The following is a 26,011-nucleotide window of genomic DNA, read 5'->3' on the forward strand; positions in this document are numbered from 1 at the left end:
CACACTGTCCTTCAGCAAAGTCTTTCCAACCACTGCTGACTGGAGGTTTGCACTCCTGACTCCCACTGAGCCATTCATCCAACACCAACGGAGGGGAAGAGGGAAGAGGGAAGAGAGTCAACACAACTACTCCACCCCCCCCCAAAAAAGTGGCCCCAAATCAATTCAATTTGGCAGGACCAGTTTACACCTGCGTCCGGCAGCAGGTAGCCTGGGGTTTCAGGGCAAAATCTGAATGATAAATTCTGGAATTCGCCGCACTGGAGCTGACTTGCAGAGCTCGCTGTAGGGGCAGCCGCTGTGCTGGCGAGTGCCCTCGACTGGGGCCGCGTTACTGCAGACGTCTTACCCCATTCAACATTATTATCTCTTGAGGATCAAACAGCAGAGCAAGCACTGGAGCCCCTCCAGTGAGGCTGCCCGCACTTCGTACTCACAGCAGAGGAGAAAAGCCTTCTAGGACTTGTGAAAGCAACCAGAGCTGTGGGGTGGGGACAGGTACTTTAAAAAAGGGAACCAGCCAGCATGGGAGCCAAGGAAGAAAATATTTCATTTAGTGTGCGGTTAAGGGAGGAACCAATGCCTTCTCTCTCCCCCTCTTTCTCTCCTTCTCTCTCTCCTCTCCCAATATCCTCCACCACCACCCCCACACACACACACAAATCGTGTTTCTGTGTTTCGTGATGACTGAAATTATTCCTTACGGCTTTCAGAGCAAGAGAAGCCACCAGGGCTTCATCTGTTATGTTTATTCCGACGGAAATAAATCTCAGTCTTCACTGGGCCCAGGCCGGCTGGGGAATCCGGCTGGCCACACCCCTTACCACCAGTCACACCCCACCGCCACCCCAGCCCCTCCCTGTAAAATAGACCAAGACACACTTTGGCCTTATTGATCACCAGGCTGCTTCATTACCTCTGTGGGCCATAGATCAATAAGCTCTCGGCAACATAATAGACTTTTTAAGAAAATCAATTAGGCAGAATATTTTTTTTATTAGAATTGAGTGTGCATGGCCCTTGTGTGAGTGTGCTTTAACGGGTACAGCCCAGCTCCCTCCAAGAGCTGTCTTATAATGAGCGGGGCCAAGGCCAGGCTGAAAAGCACACAAGCAGTAATAGAAATGGGCTGAACTTGAGGCTGAAGCGAAGTCTCGGGGAAAGGATGGACCACTTACCACATTGTCTCGCTAGAGATCTGTGAGTAACCCCGCCTGATCCCTGCACATCCTTCTGTGGGCAAAAATCTGTGAGCATGGTCCGTTCATCTTGATTTTAAGAGCATGGAACTGAAGCTTCTTAGAAAGCTCAGACCAATGTCTGAATTTCCCATTCAGAAGGCAGAAGGAAGCTGGGCGGGCATAAACATGAAATACGACCAGGCTGTGGCTATCCAGATTTGGCACCGTGCCTCACTCGCATGCCTCTTCCCTGAGCCTGTGGAGAAGCACCTGGGGCTCTGGCAAGCCAGGCCCAGGCTCTGGGTGGAGAGGGGGAGGCTTCTGACACCTGCGGCACCCAGCCACTGGCTGCAAACATTTGGAAGTAGATGCAAATTAATAAACATGGGAGGGTTGCTTGTGTGTGCAAGTGCACACAAGCATGTGTCAATGCAGGACATCCCGACCCCCGGTGTCGTTCCTCGGGCACCTTCCACTTTTTGTTCGAGGCAAGGTCTCTCACGCATCTGGAAATCTGCTAAGTATATTGTGCTCCTAGTCAGCAAGGCGCAGGAATCCTCCTGTCTCCACCTCACCCACCCTGGGATTTCAAGTGCGAGGCACCCCAGTTGCCTTTTTACCTGGGTTCTCGTGGTCCTCACTCAGGTCCTCCTGTTTGCAAGGCAAGCCCTGACCTGGCAGAGCTGCCTCCCCCATCCCGTGGTTGGCAGCTCAGACCAGAAATCAAACCCAAAGGGTTTGAGCATCCACAGGGATGCCCAGAGGTTCTCAGCCGGCGGGCCCGACCCACCCACAGTTTCCTCTGCTGCCGCCCCCTCTCTGCTTTCTTCCTGGTCTACGGACAGTGCACATTTTAAAGGAGGGAGAGAAAGACAGATTCTCTTCTCCCTTCTAACAAGTCTGAGATAAACTACTCAAACAGCCGTTTTGACGCGGTATGAAGCCCAGCAGGAGGGGGGCCAGAAGTCCACAGCTCTGCCAAACTCAGGGAACCACGTGTCCCCGCCCGTGTAGAATAAATAACAAAGTCGTAAACTGCACAGGGGAGCCGAGCGCTGACATTTAAAATTCTCTCTCCGCTTTGTTCTCCTGGTTCATGTCATCAGAATACCGGGGCGGAATCATAGCTGTAATTTATGTCCGTTTCGAGGTGGATCTTATTGGCCGGCATTTCCTCCCGTCTGTGTCTGACTGTCTTAGGCCTGTGCTTAGGTAGCTCAGGCTCTTTTTCTGAGACTCCCTTCCTGCCTCAACCCTGGGCAATACAGAGAGTTTGATTGTGTGTTTGTCTGTGTATATATATATTTATGTGGTGTGTGTGTGTGTGTGTGTGTGTGTGGTGTGTGTATATGTATGGTATGTGTATATGGTGTGTGGTATGTGTGTATATATGTGTGTGGTGTGTATGTATATATGTGTGTGGTGTGTGTATGTGTGTATATATGTGTGTGTGGTATGTGTGTCTCTATGTGTGTACTGTGTGTATGTGTATATGTGGAGTGTGTGGTGTGTGTGTGGTATGTGTGGGTGTATATATGGTATGTGTGTATATGTGTGGTGTGTGTATGAGTATATATGTGTGTGTTTATAAGTATGTGTGTGTAGTGTGTAGATGAGTGGTGTATCCATGTGTATGGTGTATGTATTTGTGTGTGTATGTGTATTTGAGCTGTGTGTGTGTTGTATGTATGTCTCTATGTGTGTGTATGTATATATGTGAACTGTGTGTGTATGTATATTTGTGGAGTGTGTGTGTGTGTGTGTGGAGTATGTGTATGGGTGTGCCTCTAACATGTGGAGGTCAGAGGTCAACCCCACCCTCCGCTGTCACTCTTAGAGTGCTGTTCACCTTGTGTTTTGAAAAAGGGTCTCACTCTAGACTAGAACTCATCAGATGGGCTAGGCTAGGTAGTGAGTAAGATCCAGGGACCGGGCTATCTCAGCCTTTCCATTTCTGGGACTGTAAGTGCCACTACGCCTGGCATCTTTGCACTGGTACTGGGGACTCAACCCTAGTCCTTGGGCTTGCAGTTGAGCAAGCCCATCCTGCTGCTGTGGGCGTGGCCTGCAGTCACTGAGCCTGTGCTTTGGATTTTCTCTCATAAGCTCTCCCTTCTTTTCCTACCACACGTGTTTGTGTTTGTTTACCTTGGAGTTGGGAAGTTTGTAATTCAAAACCTGGATTGCAGTGAGAAGCTTAATTTCTCCCTGAAAGGTTAATAATAATAATAATAATAATAATCTGAAAGATTATCAGACAATTCTCAGGCCCAGGTGGAACTGCCTGGAGACCAGGATTTGTCTGAAATTGAGAGAATACCCCATCACTCTCTGCTGGTGTGACAGACAAACGGCTGTCTGCCTTGGCCTCCCTCCAGAGGGCAGTGTGAGGGAGCCTCCTGGGATGCTGGGATACATGCCCATTTTAGGGAAAGGAAAACAAGACCGTTAGAAAAACAGATAAGTGGAGGTCTCCTAGGTCCAGTGATTTGGGGGTGACCATCTCTAAGTTGCATGTATGAATTACATTTCTTCTGCTGTGGTCAAACACTCTGAACGAGACACCTAATAAAAGAAGCAGTTGGGTTCCCTGTTTCAGAGGGTTAGAGTCCATGATGGAGGAACAAAGGCAGGACAGTGGGAACAGCTGAGAGATCACATCCTGATCCGTAAGAAGAATGAGGCAAAGAGCATCCTGGGAGAAACCCCAAACCTTGCCTCAATGATACACATCCCCAACAAGGCCACACCCCCGATTCTTCCCAAACAGTTCCAACAACTGGAGACCATGTATTCAAATATCTGAGCCCAGGGGAAACACTATCATTCAAACCACCAGAGTCTTTAGTCCCAACAGACCTTATCGTAACTAGAAAGGATCTCAGCTACACACTGAACAAACCATCCAAAGAACCTTTTGCACTGAACCAAATTTAATGCCAGCCACACGGACCCTAGGTTCTGAGACTCTGTGGAACCCCACAAAGGAAGAAAACATCAGCCTTCCCTAATAAGCAAGGTAGAAATAAAACGTCCCTCTGTGTGTCCTGCTGGTACAGTCCTCCCTAGAGAACTCTAAAATTTTGTTTTGACAGGGCCTTACTAGGTATCCGTGGCTGATCTAGAGCTCACTGTGCTGACCAGGATAACATCAAACTCACAAAGATATGCCTGCCTCTACCTCTTGGGTGCCAGGATTAAAGACAAGCACTATACCTGGTGAGAACTCTTAATACTTACCTCTCAGAGAAGGGCTCTAGTAGACAGAGCATCATTCATTAAATGTACAAAGGGAGCTTCTATGTGCCTTGAGTCCCTCCAAGAAAATATCCCCAAGTTAGCCAGGACAAAGGTCTGTCTTCCAGGGGCCGGTGTTCAGTGAATGAGACTAACAAATACCTCCAAGACACAGGCTCCCAGCAAAGTGTGTCTAACTCACTGCTCAATCCCACCCCAGCCAGAAAACTCCCCTGAGTGTAACTTGCTTCAGCGAGTTTTCTGTTACTGTAACAAAATTTCTGCTACAAGGTAACTCTATAGAGAAATTTACTTAGCTCACAAATTTGGTTTTCTTTCAGGGTGCTGTTTGTTTATTGTTTGAGATGAGACTCTCCCTGTACTCCAGGCTGGTCTTGGAGTCAGCCCTGTCTCAGCCTCCCAAGTACTGAGAGACTGAGAGGCCAATAGTCCTTTCAGCTGTCCTGGGAAGGACTTCTGGGCTACATGACCTCATGGCAGAGCCCATCATGGTGGGCTGTGTATAAGAAGAGGTTCCATGTGGAGAGAGGGCCAAAGCATGGGAAACACACACACATACCAAGCCCCACCTCCCCACATCATCAGAGTGAGGACCAAGCTTCCAACACATGAGCCATTGGAGGGCACCTTCAAACCATGTCCAAACCATAGCCCGCTCCAGAACTTATATCATCCTCTATCGGGTTCAAAGAGATGCCTGTGTGGCACGCGTAGGGAATGACTTAGTTGGTAAAGCATGAGAGTCTGAGTTCTGATCCTCAGCACCCCATGCAAAAGGCCAGACATAGTGGTATATATCTATTATCCCAGTGTCTGGAAGACAGACAAATCTCAAAGATCAGTGGCCTCGCTGAATCAGTGTGCTCCAGGTTCAACGAGACACTACGTCTTAAAAAAAATAAAGGTGTAGTCGCCATGCTTTGCATGGTCCTCCAGAGCTCTCCCGCAGACTCTCCGCCACTATGCCTCTGTTCGTCGTGGACACCAATGTTCCCCGCGCCTCCGTGCCAGAGGTGCCGAGCTCACCCAGCAGCTGGCACAGGCCACCAGCAAACCCGCACTGCGCATTGCAGCGCACGTGGTCCCCGACCAGCTCATGACTTTTAGCCGCAGGAACGACCCCTGCGCCCTCTGCAGCCTGCACAGCATCGGCTAGATGGGTGGTGCCTAGAACCACAACTACAGCGAGCTGCAGTACGATCGCCTGCGCATCAGCCCGGTCTGGGTCTTCATCAACTATTACGACGTCAACGTGAGCTGGAACGGTTCCACCTTCGCTTGAATCCTGGCTTCACTTACCTGCACTGCTGTTCTTCCGGCCTTGCTGCGTCCTTCCTTCCGGTCGGGAGAAATAAATGGTTTAAGAGACAAAAAAAAGTGTGGCTTGTGAAGGTTTGAATGAGGAATGTCCTTCATTGGCTCATGTATTTATCTACTTGGTCTCTAGCAGGTGGCACTGCTTAGAGGAGGTTCTAGAACCTTCAGAATGTGGGCCCTTGTTGGAGATGGAGTTGGGCTTTGAGAGTGTATAACCTTGCCCTCCTGTCAATTCTCTCTCTCTCTCTCTCTCTCTCTCTCTCTCTCTCTCTCTCTCTCTCTCTCTCTCTCTCTCTCTCTCCACTAGTACTGGATATAACCTCACAGTCTCCTGCTCTGACATCAGAAGCCATGCCTCCCCAGCTTTGCAAACTCTCCTTCTGGAACCATAACAGAAGAAACTGGATTAAAGGGTGGAACACTTTAGATTAGAAAGGTTGAGAACCGCTGGCCTAGACTGTGTTTTGTCTTCTGTTGCACAACCATTTCTTTCCTCTGAGCTGGAAACAGTCTATCCTGCAGAGCAGATCTTAAACAGGGAGGTAAACAATTCAAAACAGATTCAGGAAGCCCCTGAAATTAACAAGATTCACTAGGCCCCTGCTTGTCAGAGTAAGCAATAAAAGCTCAGAGGAAGGCAAGCTAAACTGGAAAGAAGACTTTTGTGACCAGACTAGCAACATGGAAGAAGCAGAAACCAGCCAAGCTGCGAGGAAGAGGTTTAGACTGGACTCGGTCACTTAGGAAGGACTTCAATCTGCTGAGCTGCCTACAGGCTGTGCAGTGTGCTCCAGGTACTCAGCGTTTGGGAGCTGTCACCCCTCCTGGGGTGGGACTTGGTGACCCAGCTGTCTTTGAGTCAGCTCTGCTCCCGTAAGTAACCCCAATAAAACCTATTGGCTTACCAAGATGGACTTTTGTGGTATCCATACTTCAGTGTGTCATGAGATCTCTATCTGGGGTGAGCAGATATGTGTGCTACATCTCCCCAAGATAGGCTGTGTCCAACAACAACCTCCTCTTTACGCACAAGATGATTGGCGGGCTGAGCAAAGGTCCCAAAGGAATACACAGAACCTATTTCTACAGCCCTAAACTAAGCTGCTGCTCATATGGAAAAGAGAACCTTGCATACGTGATTAAAGTTGAAGATTCGGGCTTGAGGAAATGGCCCAGGAATTAAGAGTGCATACTGTTCTTACAGAGGACCTGAGTTTAGTTTGCAGCACCCGAGTTGGGCAGCTCACAATGACCTGTCACTCTAGCTCCAGGGGATCAAACACCCGCTTCTGAAACTTCAGGGCACCTGCCTGTACTCATGCACGTGTGCACACAATCAAAACTAAATTTAAAAAAAAAGTTGGGGATCACGAAAAGACTCTTGTGAAAAGGGCACACAGGGAACCTTAAGAGCAGACTCGGTGTCATCAAAAACTGAGATCTTAGCACAGAGAGAGAGGATGCAGCCATGAGCCGAGGAAGGCAGGCAAAGAGAGATGGGATTCGCCCCCAGGGAGGATAAAACCTGATTTTCTTCTGGGCAGCCAGGCAGTGGTTTAGCAGTGAGGTTCTCACCCAGCATGCACAAGTGTCAAGTTAAAATCCTAGCCCACTTCCAAGAGGCGCCCTTGCCTTTAGGACTAGAAGATGATACATTTTATTATCTCAGCAAGCAAGCTTTCAGTGACTTGATACATCAGCTGTAGTGAGCTCCTGTAGCAGTAAAGCAGGCCACACTCACCCTTCCCTTGATTTGCAATTTTTAACAATGATTTTAATAGAAGAATAAATTCTCATTTAAAGAATCAAATTCAATAAAACATTTCACGCGTGCACTAAAATTCGCATCTACGAAACATAAATATCTCTTGCCAGTCTGTGCTGTTTCATTGTTTTGAAGTTGAAACAGAAATAAAAGCTATGTGCATTCCTACAGATTGATGGGATCAGAGCCAAGCTCTGCTTCTTGGATGATGCCAGCCAGCACTGTTGTAGCTCACTTCCAACCCACATGGCTGCCTAAAGGTAGGGGAATGGGAGTCTGCAGGGGGGTTACACAGAGACACCCGGGGACTGAGGGGAGCCTCTAGCTACATAGACTGCAGGTCCTGAGTCCAATCCCTGGAACCATGTACAAAGGATGCAGAGGTACATCTGTAATCCCAGCACATCTACAGCAAGATAAGAGACAGACAAACAGAACCGCCAGACATCTCTAGGGCCAGCCCAGGGCACACAGCACACTGGCAGAAACAAAACGACACACACATACACACACAGCATGTGCAAACACACAAACATGCACGCATGCACGCACACACGCACAGGTGTCAAATGCACACACAAATAAATACATAATTATTTTTAAACATGTATTTGGTTTTGTTTTGGGGGAAAGGATCTCACTGTGTATCCCTGGTCAGCCTAGTATAGACTAATCTATACTGTCTATTAGTATAGACTAATCTATACTATTCTACTGTATAGACCAATCTGACCTGAACTCATAGAGCTCCACCTGCCTCTGCCTCCCCATGCTGAGATCAAAGGAATGAGCCACCATGCCTGGCTATTTTATTTTATTTTTTGTGTGTGTGTTTATGAATTTGTATATGTATGTCTTTGCGTGAATGTGTGTTTTTCTGTGTGTTTGTGCCTGTGTGTGTGCACATGTGTGAAGATGAATGTGTGCACATGTGTGTGAATGTGTGTTTTTCTGTGTATATGTGTATGCACATGTGTGTGAACATGAGTGTGTGTGTGTGTGTATGTGTGTGTGTGCATGAGTGCTCATGGAGCCCAGAAGAGAGTGTCAGATCCTTTAGGGCTGGGATTAGCTTGCAGCTTTGATTTGCCCAGGAGGAGTGCTGGGAACCAAATTCTGGTCCTCTGCAAAAGCGACAAGTGCTTGTAACCATTGAGCCATCTTTCCAACCTCAACAAATATTTTTTAGAGGCAAGCAGGGCAACCCCAACAGTCTCAAACCATGAGAACCTGCTTTCTAGAGGAACACAGGCAGCCATTCTGGTGTTAGGGGCCAAGATACATCATTTTAAAGTGTGCTAATTTGAAGCTTACATGTACACTAGACCTCCCGGAGGACATAACACTTTTTAGTGTGTAAACAACTGGTGTCCATCAGACGTGCTCTGATGTGTGTGGTGTTTAAGACAGAGCAGACCAGCGTTCCAAGCTTTTACTGTTGTTTTCAAACTTGCTCTGGGTACTGGGTGTTCACTTTGCTGACATGCGGTGTGGACAGCTCCCATGCCTGCCCCAGTACCACACAGGTTTCTCCCTATCCAGGAAGAAGGAAGGGCAGTCTCTTGGCTCAGAAGCTAAGCTTTCCTCTGGGAAAAAAGGTTGCCAGGGGCCCAGGGGGAACATTCAGGGGGCAGTGGTCTCTGGGGGGGTCATGGTGAGTGAACGTGTGGGCACCGGGCCAGGGGAAGAGGGAATTCCATGAAAAACCCCAAGCTTTTCATGAGAAGAGAACAGTGGGGATCCCTCCTCTACCCTACATAGAGCAACTTGCAAGGGAGTGATCGAAGGATCAGCTGATCTCCCAGTGGCAGATGGGTCCCCTTCTTCCTGGAACACCCAGCCTGCCGAGCCCGGCCTTCCTGATATCCCTGCTGAGGTTACCAATTCTCAGATCGACACACAGGCCTCCCCCCTATAGGAACAGGCCTCAGCCGGGGCTCCTGTCATGGGACACTTGCCTCTGACTGACCCTGCACACAGGACTGTCTGCCGTCTCCGGGCCTGTGCCTGAGCTGTGGAAAGATGAAGTCACCAGGAAGCGGAAACAGTAGACAGCAGGCCGCTCTGCTCAGCTTGGGCACCTGGCTTTTCCCTCTGAAGAATGCACATCACATCATCATAGTCACAACCTGCTCCCCCTCATCCCCAGTGCTCCAGGCTGCAGGAGAAAGTGTCTGTGGGCTCCCTGAGCAGGGCTACAAGGGGACATGGGTAAGGCACACCGTGTGTGCCCAGGGAAGCCAGTTATGATACTAAGTCTTCAACACACACACACACACACACACACACACACACACACACACACACACCACTAAGACAAAGGCTTTTAAATACAATCAAATGGCTTCCCACCTCGACATTATCTTGAACCCCTTTCCCAACCCAGTCCCACCCCTCAATCAGGAAGGGTTTTTACATACCCTTTGTGTTTTTAAATTTACATTTATTCACCTCTCTCTCTCTCTCTCTCTCTCTCTCTCTCTCTCTCTCTCTCTCTATGTATGTATGTATGTGTGTATGTATGTATGTGTGTGTGTGTGTGTGTGTTGTGTATCCTGACTTTGATCCTCTGGCTTCACCCACTGAGTTACCTTGACAATCTTTGACCTCTTCAGTTTGATTTAAGGAAAAGGGTCTCCAGATATAAATCAGGCTGCCCTGGAACTCACTAAGTAGACAGGCCTCAAACTCAGCGATCATCTCTCCCCAGCCTCCCCAGTGCTGAAATCATAGGCAAGAGCTGCCTCTCTGGGTGAAACTTGGGCCTTTTACTAAAGCTTTCTGGAAGGGTACTTTTTTCAGCCCCTTGGGGAGTTACTTATGGGCCTTAGGGAATACTTCAAGCGTCACCTGGGCCAGCACCTCATTCTGAATTGGACTGAAGTAAACTGGGTGGGATTGGGGAGCAGTGGGCAGAGGCACCTCCCACCCTGTCTGAATGCGAATCACCAGCAGCTCAAATGGGTGATCCTGCAGGACAGCAGGCAGGGTTCCCAGTGGGAGACGTTTGTCATTTCCACTCTTCAGATCGCGGCCTCTGTCATCTCTCCTCCCCTCCCTCCCATCCAGGTAGCTCCACTGGGCACAGGTGCCTTAGACAAACAAAGGCGGCTCCCTGCCCCCACCTCCTCCCGTCTGAAGCAATGATGTCTGGCCTGGTGCCACCGTAGACGTGGGCTGCCCAAGCTGTGCACAGCCTCTCTCAGGCACCAGGCAATGGCCCTTTGTCTCCCGCAGGGATAATTCGAAACCTCATACCTCTTTCCTCTGTGGGCTTCCTTGCTAATTGGCAAGTGTGCGCTCTGCGGCCATGCAGCTAAGATTTTCCATGATGTCAGCAGAGCGCCAAGAAGCCTGGATTCACTAGAGCGGGGAACTGTCAGCCCGGTTGTGTTCCTGCGAGAATCAGCATACCGCTTGGCCCCCACCCGCTGCCGTAGAAATGGCTGGTGTAGGGAGAATCTCTCCGTTTGTGTCATCGCCAGAAATTCAACACAAACCATCCTGCCCTCTCCTCCTTCCTGGGGCCCCTCGCATTCCGTGCACAGGACAGAGAGCATCGCACAGGGAACAGGACTCAAGTGTTCCAGACTCGGTGCCAGGAAGTCACAATCTACAAAGACGGAATGGGAACCCTTCAGTCCTGGGGAGCAGCTCTGCCTGCCCGGCTGCTTTCCCGTGCTTGGATCAGATTCTCCAGTGATGGTGGACTGAGCTGGTGCACCTCGCCTCCCTTCCCTGCCCACAGCCTGCTCCAAGAGCATTTCCCCGTTGCATTAAGAAGTTCCTTGTGGGATTGAGGCAGGGCAGAAAGAGAAAGTAAATAAAGGGGACACGGGGAGAGAAGAAGCCCTGGGGAACTAGTCTTTCCTGCTGAATGAAAGTCAAGAAATTCCTATGTGTACCTCAGCAGGTAAAGATGCTGTCCTCCAAGCCTGAAGGCCTAAGCTTGATCTCTGGGACCCACAGAGTGTCCGGGAGAAGACTGGATCCCACAAAGTAGCCTCTGACCTCCACATGTATGCTGTGGCACATGTGCACAGACACACAAATTAATAAATCAATAAATGTAATTTTTAAACGAGAAAAGAAGCTTCACCATAACTGATAAAGCCAAAATTACCTAAAGAGAGAAGCCCAAAGACTTCGCAACCACAGATGTTAAGAATAACAAATGGGGACGGGAGAGATAACTCAGTGGGTATAACCCATGGGCTGCTCTTCCAGAGAACCTGGGTACAATGTCCAACACGAACATGGCAGCTCACAACTGTCTGTAACTTCAAGATCTGAAATCCTCACACAGACATACAGGCAGGCAGAACACCAATATATACATTAAAAAAGAAGAGGAGGAGGAAGAGAAAAGAGAAGGAGGAAGAAAAAAAGAAGGAAGGGGAGGAGAAGAAGAAGAGGAGGAGGAGGAGGAGGAAGAAGAAGAAAAAGAAGAAGAAGAAGAAGAAGAAGAAGAAGAAGAAGAAGAAGAAGAAGAAGAAGAAGAAGAAGAAGAAGAAGAAGAAGAAGAAATAAGGACCAAAAAGTTGTCCTCTGACTGCCAAGCCATGACATACCCACACCCAGTACACACAGCAACAAATACAATTTAAAAACTGTTCAGTTTAAAAAATGAACTATGCCTACTTAGGGCCACAGAGTTTAGTTTAACATGTCTTCAGTTTAACATGTCAGGGTGTTTTCAACATGTGTGTGTGAGCGTTTTCATGCAGATGACCAAAAAAGCCAGACCAGAGAGTGTTGGATTCCCTGAAGCGGCCAAAATTAAGCCACCTTGGGGATGTTGGGAGCTCAGGTCCTCTGCAAAGGCAGCGAGTGTGTGCTCTTAACCTTTGAGCCAGCACACCAGCCCTCCAAAAGTAAATCTTTAAGATAAAAGAAGTAAGTCACCGTGTGTGTGTGTGTGTGTGTGTGTGTGTGTGTGTGTGTGTGTGTGTGTGCGTGTGTTTGACTTAATTTTTAAGTGTTGTATTTGTTGTTGTTGTTTGTTTGTTTGTTTTCCAGACAGGGTATCTCTGTGTAGCCCTGGCTGTCCTGGAACTCTCTCTAGACCAGGCTGGCCTCCAACTCAGAGATCTGCCTGCCTCTGCCTTCTGAGTGGGATTAAAGGTGTGTAACACCACTGCTGGCGTATAAGGCCCTTTTAAAGATACATGCCATGAGGAATCTTTTGAGATGCATACACTCATGGTGTGGAGCTCTGCTGTGCCCTTAAATCTAAGGCATAGGTCAGTCTTTAACTCTGCTTAATCAACTGACTTTACTCCCCGTTGGCTTCTCCCCAACTACTTCTCTGCGGCATAAGCAAGGATCTGGCTTTATCTTCCTGGTGTCCCTAAGGGTGAAGGAAACTACCCAGGCTGCTGGCAGACCTGCTAAGATGTGTGTCCCTGCTACCCCGACAAAACCAACACAAAAATTTAAGTCTTTCAGTTCTGGAAAGACTTAAAATTCTTTGGCAGTGTTGGGGTTGAACTGCCATCTTGGTGTTGAAAACATTATTTCCCTCACATGGTTGCCTCTGTTGGCTGTTAGCTCTTACCTAGAGCTCCCAGATACAAAACTCCACGTTTAGTCAGCGGTATCCACATGAAAGCTGGTTCGGAGGTGTGTGCCTGTAATCCCAGCCTCTCTGGATCCATGTAGCCAAACTGCTGAGCTCTAGGCTCAGTGACGGACTCTGTCTCAAAAAGTAAGGTGGAAAGTTATTGAGAAAGACATGCAATGTTGACATGTGCAAGTGCATACATACATCTACATATACACACACACACACACACACATGAATATATATATATGCATGTGAGGGGAGGAGAGAAAAGGAAGGCTTCAGACCCACCCTCATGTTCTAACTCCTGCCTTCTTCCAGCCTTCAACCTAAGCAGAGGCGATGGCCAGGGAAAGCATTAACCCCTTCTTGCCTGCATCTCCCCTTTCATCAATAAACTATCCCAAGTCCCTAAATCAAGGAAGACTCTGAGTTTATTCACTTCTTTCTAGGTTTTTCTCCTCCCAACATGGGGCTCCTCTGCTGGGAAGAAGGCCTGCCCCACCCCTTCCTGTCACTTCTCCTACCAGACCCAGCTCTCTCTGGTCCACCCCAGGTTCGTCTCCAACCTGATAAGTCTCACTCTGCTAACATCCCATAGTTTTGGTCCTACACTCTCTCCCATGACAACTGCATCATCTCAGTGGCCCAAAAAGAGATGGGCTAGGGTGTGCCCTGTGACCAGGGACAAGGAGAGCATCAGTAAATGCAGGTGTTTAAAAGTCACTGTAATTAACTGAGATGCATTTCGTGAATTGGAAACATAAAATCTGAATGGGTTTTAACTCTTTGTCGGATGCTTAAAGGGGTCATTAGAGAATAGAACACAGCACATGCTCTTGCTTTCTTCAGGGTTTCTACCTGGTAAGTACTTTCTTGGTTATGTGTATATGTGCATGCATATATATATACACACACACACATACACTCACACACATACTTATAAAGTCACACATACTCACATAAACACACTCACATACACACTTACACAGTCACACACACACACACAAAGTCACACACAACATACTCACACACAGTCACATATACCATATTGGCCCCCACACACCAAATGCACACACTCACACACATTCACACACAATCACAAACACTCACATACAGACACAAACACACCACATTCACACACATACAGCCACACTCACACACACAAACACACACTCACCACACTCATACATAAATACACAGTCACGCACACAGTCTCACACACATACACACACATGCACACATAGTCACACACTCACACACATTCACACACAATTCCTGTCTCACATTTCATGTACAAACACTCAGCACACACACTCACACACCCCTCTGCTGTCTGCAATGTCTGTCTGTCACACTAAGGGCCACCCTGAAGCAGTCTTGGCTACAAAGGAGAAATGGGGTGCTACAAGCACAGGCTGGAAGAGTTTGGCTTTTACCTTCTTGAAAATTTTGCTCACATTTTGCCTTAGGGTCCTTCTGTTCCAGAGGTATATGGGGAGAGAGGGTTTGGAGGGGAACATGGCTTTTCGGGGGACATACCCATCCAGGCATGGCTGCTTGCCTCTGACCACTTCAGTGACAGGCATATCCATAGACTTACCATCCCAACACAGTCTTTGGCCGACTAGAAGGGTGGGGGAGGTGCAGCCCATTTGGGTCAGGCGCCATAAAATGCCCAGGCATTTTGTGCTTAGACCTGCTCCTTCCCCAGGTCTGGGAGCAAAAAGGAGTCTGGGTCAGCCATGGCCTGGGGGGCTTTGAGAGGCTTTGTAAAATCCCTCTGGCCAAGTACCTCCTCACACCTCCCTCTTAGACCCTGAGGCGCAGGGGAGGCAGCAGGAGAGGCAGCAGGGGAGGCAGCAGGGGAGGCAGCAGGGGAGGCAGCAGTGGAGGCAGGGTCTGTGAAAGCAGTGAAGTGGGGGAGGGGCCAGATAGCTCAGAGCCACTCTTTGCCTCGAGCCCTCCCAGAGAAAGAAAAGACAGAATAGAACTTTTCTGGGAGCACCCAGTGTGGTCTTGACATTAGTAGTTCCATTTTAGGATGAGGCTAGGAGTCTGGGGGTGTCTGACTGGCCTACCCTGAGCCCACACAGTGTCATGCACAGCCGAGACTGTCCTCTTATGCTCTCTGCTTCTCTCTTTTCTCACACCCTCTCACTGGGCCCAAGCCTTGGAAACACAAGAGAGTCAGGGAGGAAGTCAAGGGCAAGACGGCTTAAATGTTCTTGGAATGCCTGCTAGACCAGAAACCTGCTTCTCTTGTTTGCCACAGGGCTAGCAAGGGCCTCTGCCTCTCCAGTCCTGCATTAAAGATGGTAGCGACGTCTGAGTCAGGTTGAGATCCCAGGGCTTGGAGAATCAGGCTTTGGTAGAAAATAAGTCCTCCTCACAGTCCTCCTCACAGTCCTCCTCACAGTCTTCCTCACAGTCCAGCCTAGACAGACTCAGAACCTGAAAGCTTAAGCTCCTGACCTTGTCTTTCAGCATGACCAAGGGAGAGTATACCAATACTCAGCCCCAGTAACCTACGGTTTCCTCCCTCCCTTAATCTCCACAGCATCTTTGGAGCACAACTTTCAGTCAAGAGCAAGATCCACAGAGGTAAACGTGTCACAGAAGAGCTTACCCTTCTTCTCATTCTATCCTGGTCTTTTTTCTTCATTTACTTTGTGCATGTGAATGTGCACACTCATGTGTGTACAGGTGCATGTGCTGGGGGTGTGCATGTGCACACGTGTGTCTGTGGAGGATCGCCTCAGGCGCTACCCTCAGAAGCATTATCCAGCTCCTTTGAGACAGAGTCTCTTATTGGCCTGGAGCTCACTGATTAGGAAAGTCTGACTGGCCAGTGAGCATCAGGATTCTGTCTTCTGTCTGTCTTCTGTCCATCATCTCTGAGATCACAAGTAGAAACTACCACCCAACGTGTTGACGCGTGTTCCGGGTTCAAACTCGGGTCCTCGTGATTTTAATTATAGTTGTTTGTTTTTTATTTTGTGTGTATGAATGTTTACCTGCATTTATGAATGAGAACCACATGTGGGCGGTAGGTGTGGAAGCTGGAAAAGGACATGGGAACTCTTAGAATTGGAGCTATAAATGATTGTGAGTGCTGGGCCCTCTGCAAGGGCTCTCCAGCCCTAAAACATGGCTGAGAGTCAATCCCAGCAAGCTCCACACCAGCACGCTGCAGCCCAAGACGCAGCTTCCTGTCCTTTATCCTCTCACTGACGTCCCAGAGAGTCCAGGACAGATGGATAAGGTCCTTTGACGAGCGTCAGTTTAGGCTGGAAAAATATCTGAGGTTTGGGTTCTCTGTTAGGTTCATCTGGATGTCGGCTAAATTCACAGATCCAAATCGACATCTAGGAGCGAACCCTGCCTCGGCTCTGGTGCTTCTCAAATGCCCTGTCCCCAAGCCTAGCTTCTTCTCAGGTCTTGCTTGCACCCTTCCTGTCTCTCACACTTCCATGAGCTTGTCACATGATGCACACACCAGATTTCTACCACCTTGAGTGACACTGGGAAGAAACTCAATTCTCTCTGTATTTGGGCAATCCATTTGCCCATCCCTACCCCACCCAAAACACCACATAGCTCTGGTCCCAGCCAGCCAGATACTCTCAGTTTGTAGCCAAAGGCTTTGCAGATAAGAGAGGAGCTGAAGCCAAATGCGGTCTACAGAGAATTCCAGGACAGCCAGGGCTCTAAACACACACACACACACACACACAAAGAGAGAGAGAGAGAGAGAGAGAGAGAGAGAGAGAGAGAGAGAGAGAGAGAGAGAGGCAGGCAGGGAGGCAGACAGACAGACAGACAGAGACAGAAAGGGACAGAGAGGGAGAGAGAGGGAGAAGGAGAGAGAGAGAGAGAAACAGACAGACAGAAGGGACAGAGAGACAGAGAGAGGAAGAGAAAGAGACAGAGACAGAAAGGAACAGAGAGAGGGAGACACACAGAGAGGGAAAGAGAGAGAGGAAACATACAGAGAGAAACAGATGGAGGGGCAGTAGGTTTTCTTCTTTAATGTTCTGTGTGAGTGCTCTGCCTGCATGAGCCTGTCTGGGCACCACATGCCTGAAGAGGCCAGAAGTCATTGGATGTCTGTAACTGCAATTGCAAATGGTTATGGGCTGCCATGGGATGCTGGGAGTTAACTTCTGGTCTTCTGGAAGAATAGCTGGTAGGCCTTAACCACTGAGCCATCTCTCCAAGCCCCAAAGCTGAAGGTCTAGCAGGTAGGTGGTCACCATGCAGCCCGTGCTGTGGCACTCTCTTGCGCAGTAACCCCAGTGAGGTAGCTCTTTCACTGCTCGAAAATGCCTTAGTAGAATTTTATCATCACCATCCTGGGAGAGGGAAGGGAAGGCAGCTACTCTAGACTTCTGAAGGCCACTGGTGGGGTGGGGTTGTGAGAGAGCGAGGAGGATCACAGGCGGGATCCCAGGATATCAAAGTTAAGTTGTCTGCTGAGGCTGCTGCTCCCCAGGGGTGGGTGAGCAGACAGGATGTGCCTGCAGGAAACAGGGATTACTCTGCTAGATGAATGGGAACCGCTGTTTCCTAAGGGTTCTCAGCATCCCTTGGAGCTTAAGTCAAGTGTTCCTACTGTATTCCAAAACTGTGAGGAACGGGAGGGAGAAAGAGAGACAAAGCCAAGGATCAGGAGACAAAGCCAAGACAAGGGGCAGGAGAGAGGTGGGGGACACTCATTTTCACTCTGTAAATGAGGGAGCTTCTTTACTGTCAAAACAGGTTTATCAGGGGCTAAAGAGTTGGCTCTATTTATAAAGCCCCTTCAGAGAAGCAAGAGACCTGCATCTGGGTCTCCAGAACTTTCATTATCAAGGGGGATGGAGGGACGACTCAGGGGTTAAGAGCACTGGCTGTTCTTGCAGAGAACCGGGATTCAGTTCCTAGCTTCGTGAGGCAGCTCACAATGGTCTGTAACTAGTTCTAGTGGATTTGATGGTTCTGCTGACCTATGGGCAGGTGGTGCACAGATGTACCCACCCAGGGACACACACATACAAATATATATATATATTTAAGCCAGATGCTGCAAAGCTCACCCATAGTCCCACAGCTTGGGACAAGGGAAACAGGCAGATTCCTGGACAGCCTAGCCAAGGAGATGAGCTCCGGGTTCAGTGAGACACCCTGACACAAAAGAATAAGGCCCCATGAGGGGCCAGGTGAGTCTCCTCCTTCACTGCCACTCTCCCAGCGCTTGGATCACTGGGGCTACAGTACAGAACCCAGCTTGCCCCACAGGCTCCTGGGATGTGAGCTCCGTCATCAGCCAAGCGCCTTTACACCACGGAGCCTACCAGCCTAGTTTCTACACCTTGATTCATGGAAAGCAAGACTTGTTGTCACGATCTTAATTTATTTGCAGCGTTTCCCTGTCTGTCCATTCGTTCGTTTGTTTTTTTGAGAGAGGCTTTCGTTGTGTAACCCTGTCGACCCAGTCCTGGAACTCGTTCTATAGACCAGGCTGGCCTGGAACTCAGAGATCCTCCTGTCTCTGCTGGGATTCAAGGCACACGTTCCCACCGCCTGGCCAGTGCATTGCAGTTTTGTGTATCTAATCCAGTAAGATGGCTCAGCGGGGAAAATACAGATGTTTTCTGTCAACTTGACTTCAATCCCAAGAATTCACATGGTGGAAAGAAAAAAGTGACACCCTGTAAATTGCCCTTTGACTTCTACACTCAAACCTTGGCATGCCTCTGTCTGTCTCTCTGTGTCTGTCTCTGTCTGTCTCTCTGTGTCTGTGTCTGTCTCTGTCTGTCTCTCTGTGTCTGTCTGTCTGTCTCTCTCTCTCTCTCTCTCTCACACACACACACACACAAAGCACACACATTTTTCACAGTTATTTTTATCATCTGATGTGTCTGTTTCCCAGTGTATCCCCAGCAGGTCGGTGGGTTGTTTTATTTTATCATTATCATTTCTTTCTCCACTAGCGATTAACCTGACAAACCTCTGCTCCCTTGCTCTCCATGTAGATGAGCCACTTCAGACATCGCCAGAGAAGCTTGGTGCTTTGCATTTCCGAGCCTTCTGAGAGAAGACTGCCTTTTCAGAGACGGGCAGAACAATGGGGCTCGTTTTAACTGCACAATCTTAGTAATTAGAGAGAAGAGGTCCCCCAGGTAACCGCTGAGAAAGGTCCCTTAATTTGACCCTCTTTCACACAGTCCAATTTTTAATAAAACCAGACACTTCACCTCATCCCTCAGGAGACGACTCTGAATCTGTAAAGATCTTGCTGGGGCTCAGTCAGTTGGAAGGCCTCCCTCCCGATCCCCTCACATCAAGCCAGTCCTCCCAGCCTCTGCTGGGACCAGACCCCATTGCTGTAACAGTCAAATGCAGCCTCCTCTTCCTTCCTCCCACGGCACCGCCATTATTATTTTTGATGATCTGCTCAAACCTTCTATACCTACTGTCAGAGGGAACTCGAGGCAGCAGCTAACAGTTTATTTATTATTTACTTATTTATTGACTGGCGTTTCTATTGCAATTACTGTTGTACTGGCAACAACAAAAGAAATATAGACACACTTCTCACTCCAGAACACCTCTCTATTTAAACCTAAATGGTAATGTCATCTTGCCGGTGACAGACTTTCCACACTCGCTGTGATGGGTTGCTCCCTGTGTACAATGTGGTCTACTTTGCTTTGGGCCTCAGCTCCCTCCACCCCCACTTTTGATGTTTGCCCCAACAGTTCAGGATGGAGACGGCCACTGTGTTCACATGCAAGCTTCCCTCAGGCAGGGATTTTCAGTTCCAGCACCCAGGAGGCATTTCTGGGAACCCTTGTCCACTTCTGGGTGTTTGTTTCTATGCACCAGGCTTCTGCATCTGAACCTTCTGCACCTTTGGGTCTCGGCACTAAGGACATATCTGGGGACCGGGACTGTCCATGGGTGTGACAACACTTAGCACAGCATGGCCTTCAGGTTAACCGGGCAGGCGGGGTCCTGGGAGAAGAAAAGCCTGACATTTCCCTTCCTCCCTGGTTTCTCTCAGCACTGGTCCACTCTTTCAGCCACCCCTGCGCACTGCTCCTTCATTCGTTTTGTTTTGGTTCCTTGTCTTTATTTTTACTTTTTTTTTTCTTTTTTTTTTTAGCATTTTTATCCAAGTGTGGGCTGTGCCTGCTCCTGCCCTCCTTCAAGACAGGATTTCTCTGTGTAGCCCTGGCTGTTCTGGAACTCACTCTATAGACCAGGCTGGCCTTCTACTCAGAGATCCTCCTGCCTCTGCCTCCTGAGTGCTGGGACTAAGGTGTGTACCATCACCGCCTGCATTTTTAATTCGATTTGTAAGTTTTGTACATGTGGGTAGATGATTTCAGTCATACCACAACACATATGTGGGGGTCAGAGGACAATTTGTGAGAGTTGGTTCTCTCCTTACACCATGTGGGTCCTGGGCATCAAACTCAGATTGTCAACTTGGCTATAAGTGCCTTTACCCAGTGAATGATCTCGCCGGCCCATTGTTTGTTTGTTTGTTTAAGACAGGATCTCACTATGTAGCACTGGCTGGCCTAGAACTCACCATCTGTACAAGATTAGCCTTGAACTCAGAAGCAGAAGCTGGCAGATGTCTGAGTTTAAGGCCAGCCAGGGCTTCACAGTTAAACCATGTCTCAGAACAAAACAAAGAAGCAAAAAAAGCAACCATTCAAAATACAAGGCTTATGAAATTAAAGGAGCTTTTGGCAAACAAAGACTGAATCATTCTGGTGTGATAAGGTTTGGGCAGGGGAAGTGGGGAAGCTGAGGGGGTGCTGTGTGTATGTGTGTGTATGTGTGTGTGTGTGTGTGTGTGTGTGTGCGCGCGCGCGCGTGTGCACGTGCGTGTGTAGTATAGTGAATACAAGTATTCACATATGAACATGCAGAACTGTGTGTCCCTATGCATTGTTGAGGCCAGAGGTCAATGTTAAATGTCTTTCTCAATGGCTCGACACCTTACTTTTTGAAACAGGGTCTGCCGCCGAGCCTGGAGCTCACTGATTGGCTGGACTGATTGGGCAAGGAGCACCCAGGAGTCTCTGCTTTCCCAGGGTTGGGATTACAGGCACTCACTGCCAGACCTGGGTTGTACTTGGGTGCTGGGGATTAGCAGTCAGGTTCTCATACTTGAGCTGCAAGTGTTCTATCAGCTGAGCCATCTCTCCGGTACCCAGATTTGGCCTTTTGACATAGGATCTTACGTATCCAGGCCAACCCTGAAATCCATGTGCTGCCGAGGATGTCCTCAAACTTCCAGTCCTCCTACCTTCCGTCCCCGGAGGCTAATTACAGATGTGCGTCACCACAGCTAATTTCCAACCCAGGCCTCTGCACACGGCAGACTGGCACTCTATCCACTGGACTACATCCGCAGCCCAATCATTCTGTGAGAGAGAGGAAAACCCCTGTATTCTCAGGCTCTGTTGGGCCGTGCCTTTCTCTCTACATCTCTGGGGAGTGGGTTTGAGCTGGAGAAGTGCAAAGCTTTTTGTCTATTTGCTTAAACCCTAGGCTTTTTCTGAGCCTCCCTCAGGGAGTCTTACCATCACAGGTATCCTCAAAGCCTTCTCTAGCACCAACACTTAGCTCTGTCATCGTAAGCTATGACCCACCATGCTCACAGATGTCACCATTAAATCTCTCTAGTGCTTTTCCCCTGCCAAGTTGCGGTGTGTTCAAGATTCGGTGTCAACCGCCATCCACCGCCATGGCCGAGGCAGGCATAGCTGCTAGAGTTGTAATGGCCGTCAACACGGCTCTACAGGAGATGCTGAAGAGTGCCCTCGTCCACGACGGCCTGGCACGTGGCATACACGAAGCTGCCAAAGCCTCAGACGAGCGCCAAGCCCATCTCTGTGTGTTTGCATCTAACCATGACGAGCCCACGTATGTCACGCTGTTGGAGGCGCTGTGTGTCGAGCACCAAATCCACCTGATAAAAGTTGACGACAACAAGAAACTAGGGGAATGGGTCGGCCTCTGTAAAATCTATCGAGAGGGGAAACCAAGGAAAGTTGTTGGTTGCAGTTGCATAATGGTTAAGGACTATGGCAAAGAGTCTCAGGCTAAGGATGTCATCGGGGAGTACTTCAAATGGAAGAAATGAATAAATAAAATTTTGGCTCATGTAATAATAATAATAATAATAATAATAATAATAATAATAATCTCTCTAGTGATGGTCACCCCCAAGCCTTACTACTTACTTAATCCAACCAACAACAACCCCACCCCCCAGCCCTTTTTATCACAGAGCATGAAGTTGATTTTATGACTCAGTTCTGGAATGTTCTCTGTCCTTGCTTCCTGGGCACAGTTGCCTGTTCCTCTCCCACCCTTCCCCTTGATGGTTCCCTCCTCTTCCTGCTCATCTTAGTTTATTTTCCCATAGCCATGGTAAAGTCCTCTGACAAAGAGCAACGTGGATAAAGGGGGTTTGTCCTGGTTCTCAGAGGAAGTGTGGGGTCCTCCACGGCAGGAAGCCAAGGCTGCAAGAGCCTTGGAGTGACTGGCCACATCACCCCCACCATCGGGAGGAAAAAAGCCACAAAGGCTGGTGCATAGCTTTGTTTTACCATTTTGTACAGGTCAAAATTCGCATCCAGGAATTGTCTCACCCACAGTTGGGATGAATCTCCCACCTCAATTAACTTAACCACGATAGAAAATAAATCCCTGAAAGGCAAGGCCAGAATCCCATCTCTCAGGTCTTTCCAAACCTCATCAGATTTGACAGTTGTGATCAACCATCACACGGCACATTTAACATCATAGCCCTGGCCCCAGACATGGTTGTTCCATAGCTTTCCTTGAGGATCAGTTTAGTCATTGTTCTAGAACCTCTGTAGGGATGGCATTCAAACCCGCAGAGCTTATTTGAACCTACTCGCAGATGTGTCTGTCTCACTTGGAAGACTCTCCACTAGTGAGCTTTCCAACGATGTCTAGATGTCTAGATAATCAGCTTCAACAGAGGGGGGAGGGTTGCTCACAGCTTTGGAGCACACACAATCATAATAACACGCGTGTTAAAAATATTATGATAAGAATAGTTACAAATAATCTCACTACACAGGGACAACAGCTAGCATTTGGAGAGTGTGGTGGTTTGAAGATGCTTGGCCCAGGGAGTGGCACTATTAGGAGGTGTGGCCCTGTTGAAGGAAGTGTGTTACTTTGGGGGTGGGCTTTGAGACCCTTGTCCTAGCTGCCTGGAGACTGTGTTCTCCTGTTAGCCTTTGGAACAAGATGCAGAACTCTCAGCTCTTTCTCTAGCACCATGTCTGCCTGGATGCTGCCGTGTTTCCCACAATACAGTAATGGACTGAACCTCTGAACCTGTAAGCCACCTCCAATTAAATGTTGTCCTTTATAAGAGTTGCCTTGGTCATGGTGTCTGTTCACAGCAATGGGAATCCTGAGACAGGGAGGCTCTTCTTTTAGCTTCTTCTATATGTTTAGATATAATTAATGTGCATATAGGCAGAACACTCAGGCACATAAAATAAATTTAAAAATTAAAACAAATAGTAAAATTACATATATATCAAACAATTGTTTCAAATGCACTTATTTAGGTTTATTTCAAGTAGACATTTGGTTTGTATAGCTATTTTATTTATATAATTTTTTAAGGTTGTGTGTGTGTTTGTACATGCGTGCATTTGCCTGCGTCTATGACTGTATACCATGCCCATCCAGTGCCCTTGAAAGCTGGAAGAGGGTATCTGATCCCCTGGAACTGGAGGTACAGACAGTTGTGAGCTACCTTATAGGTGCTGGGAACTGAACCAGGGTCCCCTGCAAGAATAGCAAGTGTTCTTAACCAGCGAGCCACCTCACCAGCCCTATTGTATACCTATGTTATATACCTGAGGTTGCAGGTATATCTAGATCTAGATATATATGTGGGTATATGTAGGCATATATAGGTATAGATATAGATTAGATAGATAGACACAGACATATAATGTCTTGGGTAAACAGGGCTTGCAAATGCCTAAGAAGCCCTACTACGTATGTTTCCTGTATTCTTTGTTATTCTATGTGTGCGTGCGCCCGTGCACAGGTACACACCATAGCAAGCCTTCTCTCCTACCATGCGACCATTAGAACAAGTGCCTTTACCCGCTGAGCCCTCCACCTTTGTTTGTGCTTTCTCTCTTTCTCTCCTTGCCTACGGCTTTGTAAACAGTAAGTGGCTGTGTAATGATGCATTGGGAAGGTGTGCATTAACCTGCCTAATTGTTTTGCGAAAGGCTATTCTAAAACACATTATTATGCTGAGTGTATTGTTTATGTTATTATTTAATCTTTATGTGCATAGCAGGTTTATACAGGTTTAGCTATCTCCCTAGCTCCAAAATGTGCTATTCCAAAAAATGTAACCTGAAAAAGTTCGAATTGGGAGACTAGAGAGCTGGCTCTGAGGTTAAGACTGCTTGCTGCTCTTCCGAAGGACCCACATTTAGGTCTCAGTGCCAACACTGGGCAGTTCACAACTACTCTCCAAGGGATCCAACACCATCTTCTGGCCTCTAAGGGTACCCCACACACGTGTGTGCATGCACACATATTCTCATGTACTCTCTGTCTTTGTCTTTCTCTCTCTCATACACACACAAAAATACTCACATATGCATGCTTGTACACATTCATGCACACACACGCGTGCACACACACAAAAAAAAAAAAAACGATAAATTTAAAAACATTGTAAAAACCCAAATTGAAATGAAGATGTCAGGGCCCCCTTTGTGGTGACCTCACACCCTAGGACTTCCTCAGTGGCCTTCTTTCTTATTCTTCCAGAAGCTACGTGAGGGAGAAGATGTTTAGCCTCGTCTTTCAGAAGGCTTCCAGCTTCAGTGGGAAGCTGCAGGGATAAGCTCATCCTCCTCACTCCCGCCCCCTGACACCCCCTCACTGGGTTGGGATGACAGCTCCCTGAGACACCGGACACGATTGATTGAGCTACAATAGAGGAAAGCCTCAATATCCTCTGACTTCTATTACTTTAATCTCTCTCCAAACAGTCATCTAATGAATCTAAGTTAATATAAAAACTCCGGGAACAGTGGGTGGGTGTCCATAAATCACTCAGAACCACAAGAGGTCCTGCCCTCTACCTGATTTAGGGAGATGTGCAGAGACCCAGGCCCAGGACAGAGAGAGACCGACAGAAATGTGTAAGGAGCACAAGGTCTGCCCACCGTGTAGGGACAGGCAGTGTGGACCGCCTCAGAACCACTGGTATACACTTTCTCCTGTGGAGAGCAATTAGACGGACCGATTTGTTCCATCACTTAGCACTTTATGGAGCCGGTAGGTTTGTGCCAGGCACCAGGGAATCCGGCTAACTGGAATGGCCCCAGACTTCCAGCAAGTGTCATGGCTGCTGTGTGGGAGGAAAAGTCCGCAACACAACAATGGCCGTAGTGATTAAAGAGCTCTTGAGATGATGTCAGCGAGCAGGGCCAGCTCTGTGTGCCAGCGGGCTTGGGACCTGCGCCATCTCACGCCGCTTCACACGTGGAAGCGCCTCCCGAGTGGTTTCAGGCTCTGCCTGTGGATATTGCTCTCTTTCCTATTCATCCCTTTCCCCTGAGACTTACTGAGTACCTACGATGTGAGAGGCTCTTGTCCAGGCCCTGGAAACAAAGCAGCCAAAACACAGATTAAAGCACACAGGACTCCAGCTAGAGTAGACGTCACCGAAAAGGCAGATGTTCATCATCTGTGGCGTTCCCAAACAGTGAGTGACCCATCCAGAGATGGCCTATGCAGGCCTTTGGCACTATGGAGGTTGCCCTGGTTAGTTTTATGTGACTGTGACTTGGCTAATAGATGGCATTTAGTTGTTTGGTTAAACACCACTCACAGATT

General features: G+C 48.4%; 1 protein-coding gene and 1 pseudogene across 2 annotated transcripts; both read left to right on the forward strand.

Moving 5' to 3' along the window:
- The first annotated feature begins 5,401 nt into the window (after positions 1 to 5,401).
- LOC308426151 (macrophage migration inhibitory factor-like) lies at positions 5,402 to 5,721 on the forward strand (annotated as a pseudogene). The gene has a single exon. The product of its transcript is annotated as a macrophage migration inhibitory factor-like (transcript).
- Positions 5,722 to 21,833: 16,112 nt separating this feature from the next.
- On the forward strand, positions 21,834 to 22,232 carry LOC308425062 (small ribosomal subunit protein eS12-like; the record flags this gene model as incomplete). Its single annotated transcript, XM_080922261.1, has 1 exon — positions 21,834 to 22,232. The coding sequence occupies one exon, from the start codon at positions 21,834 to 21,836 to the stop codon at positions 22,230 to 22,232; it is 399 nt and encodes a 132-aa protein (XP_080778387.1).
- Positions 22,233 to 26,011: the final 3,779 nt, after the last annotated feature.

This window comes from Micromys minutus (assembly GCF_963924665.1).
Source record: "Micromys minutus genome assembly, chromosome: 10".
NCBI classification, from domain to species: Eukaryota; Metazoa; Chordata; class Mammalia; order Rodentia; family Muridae; genus Micromys; species Micromys minutus.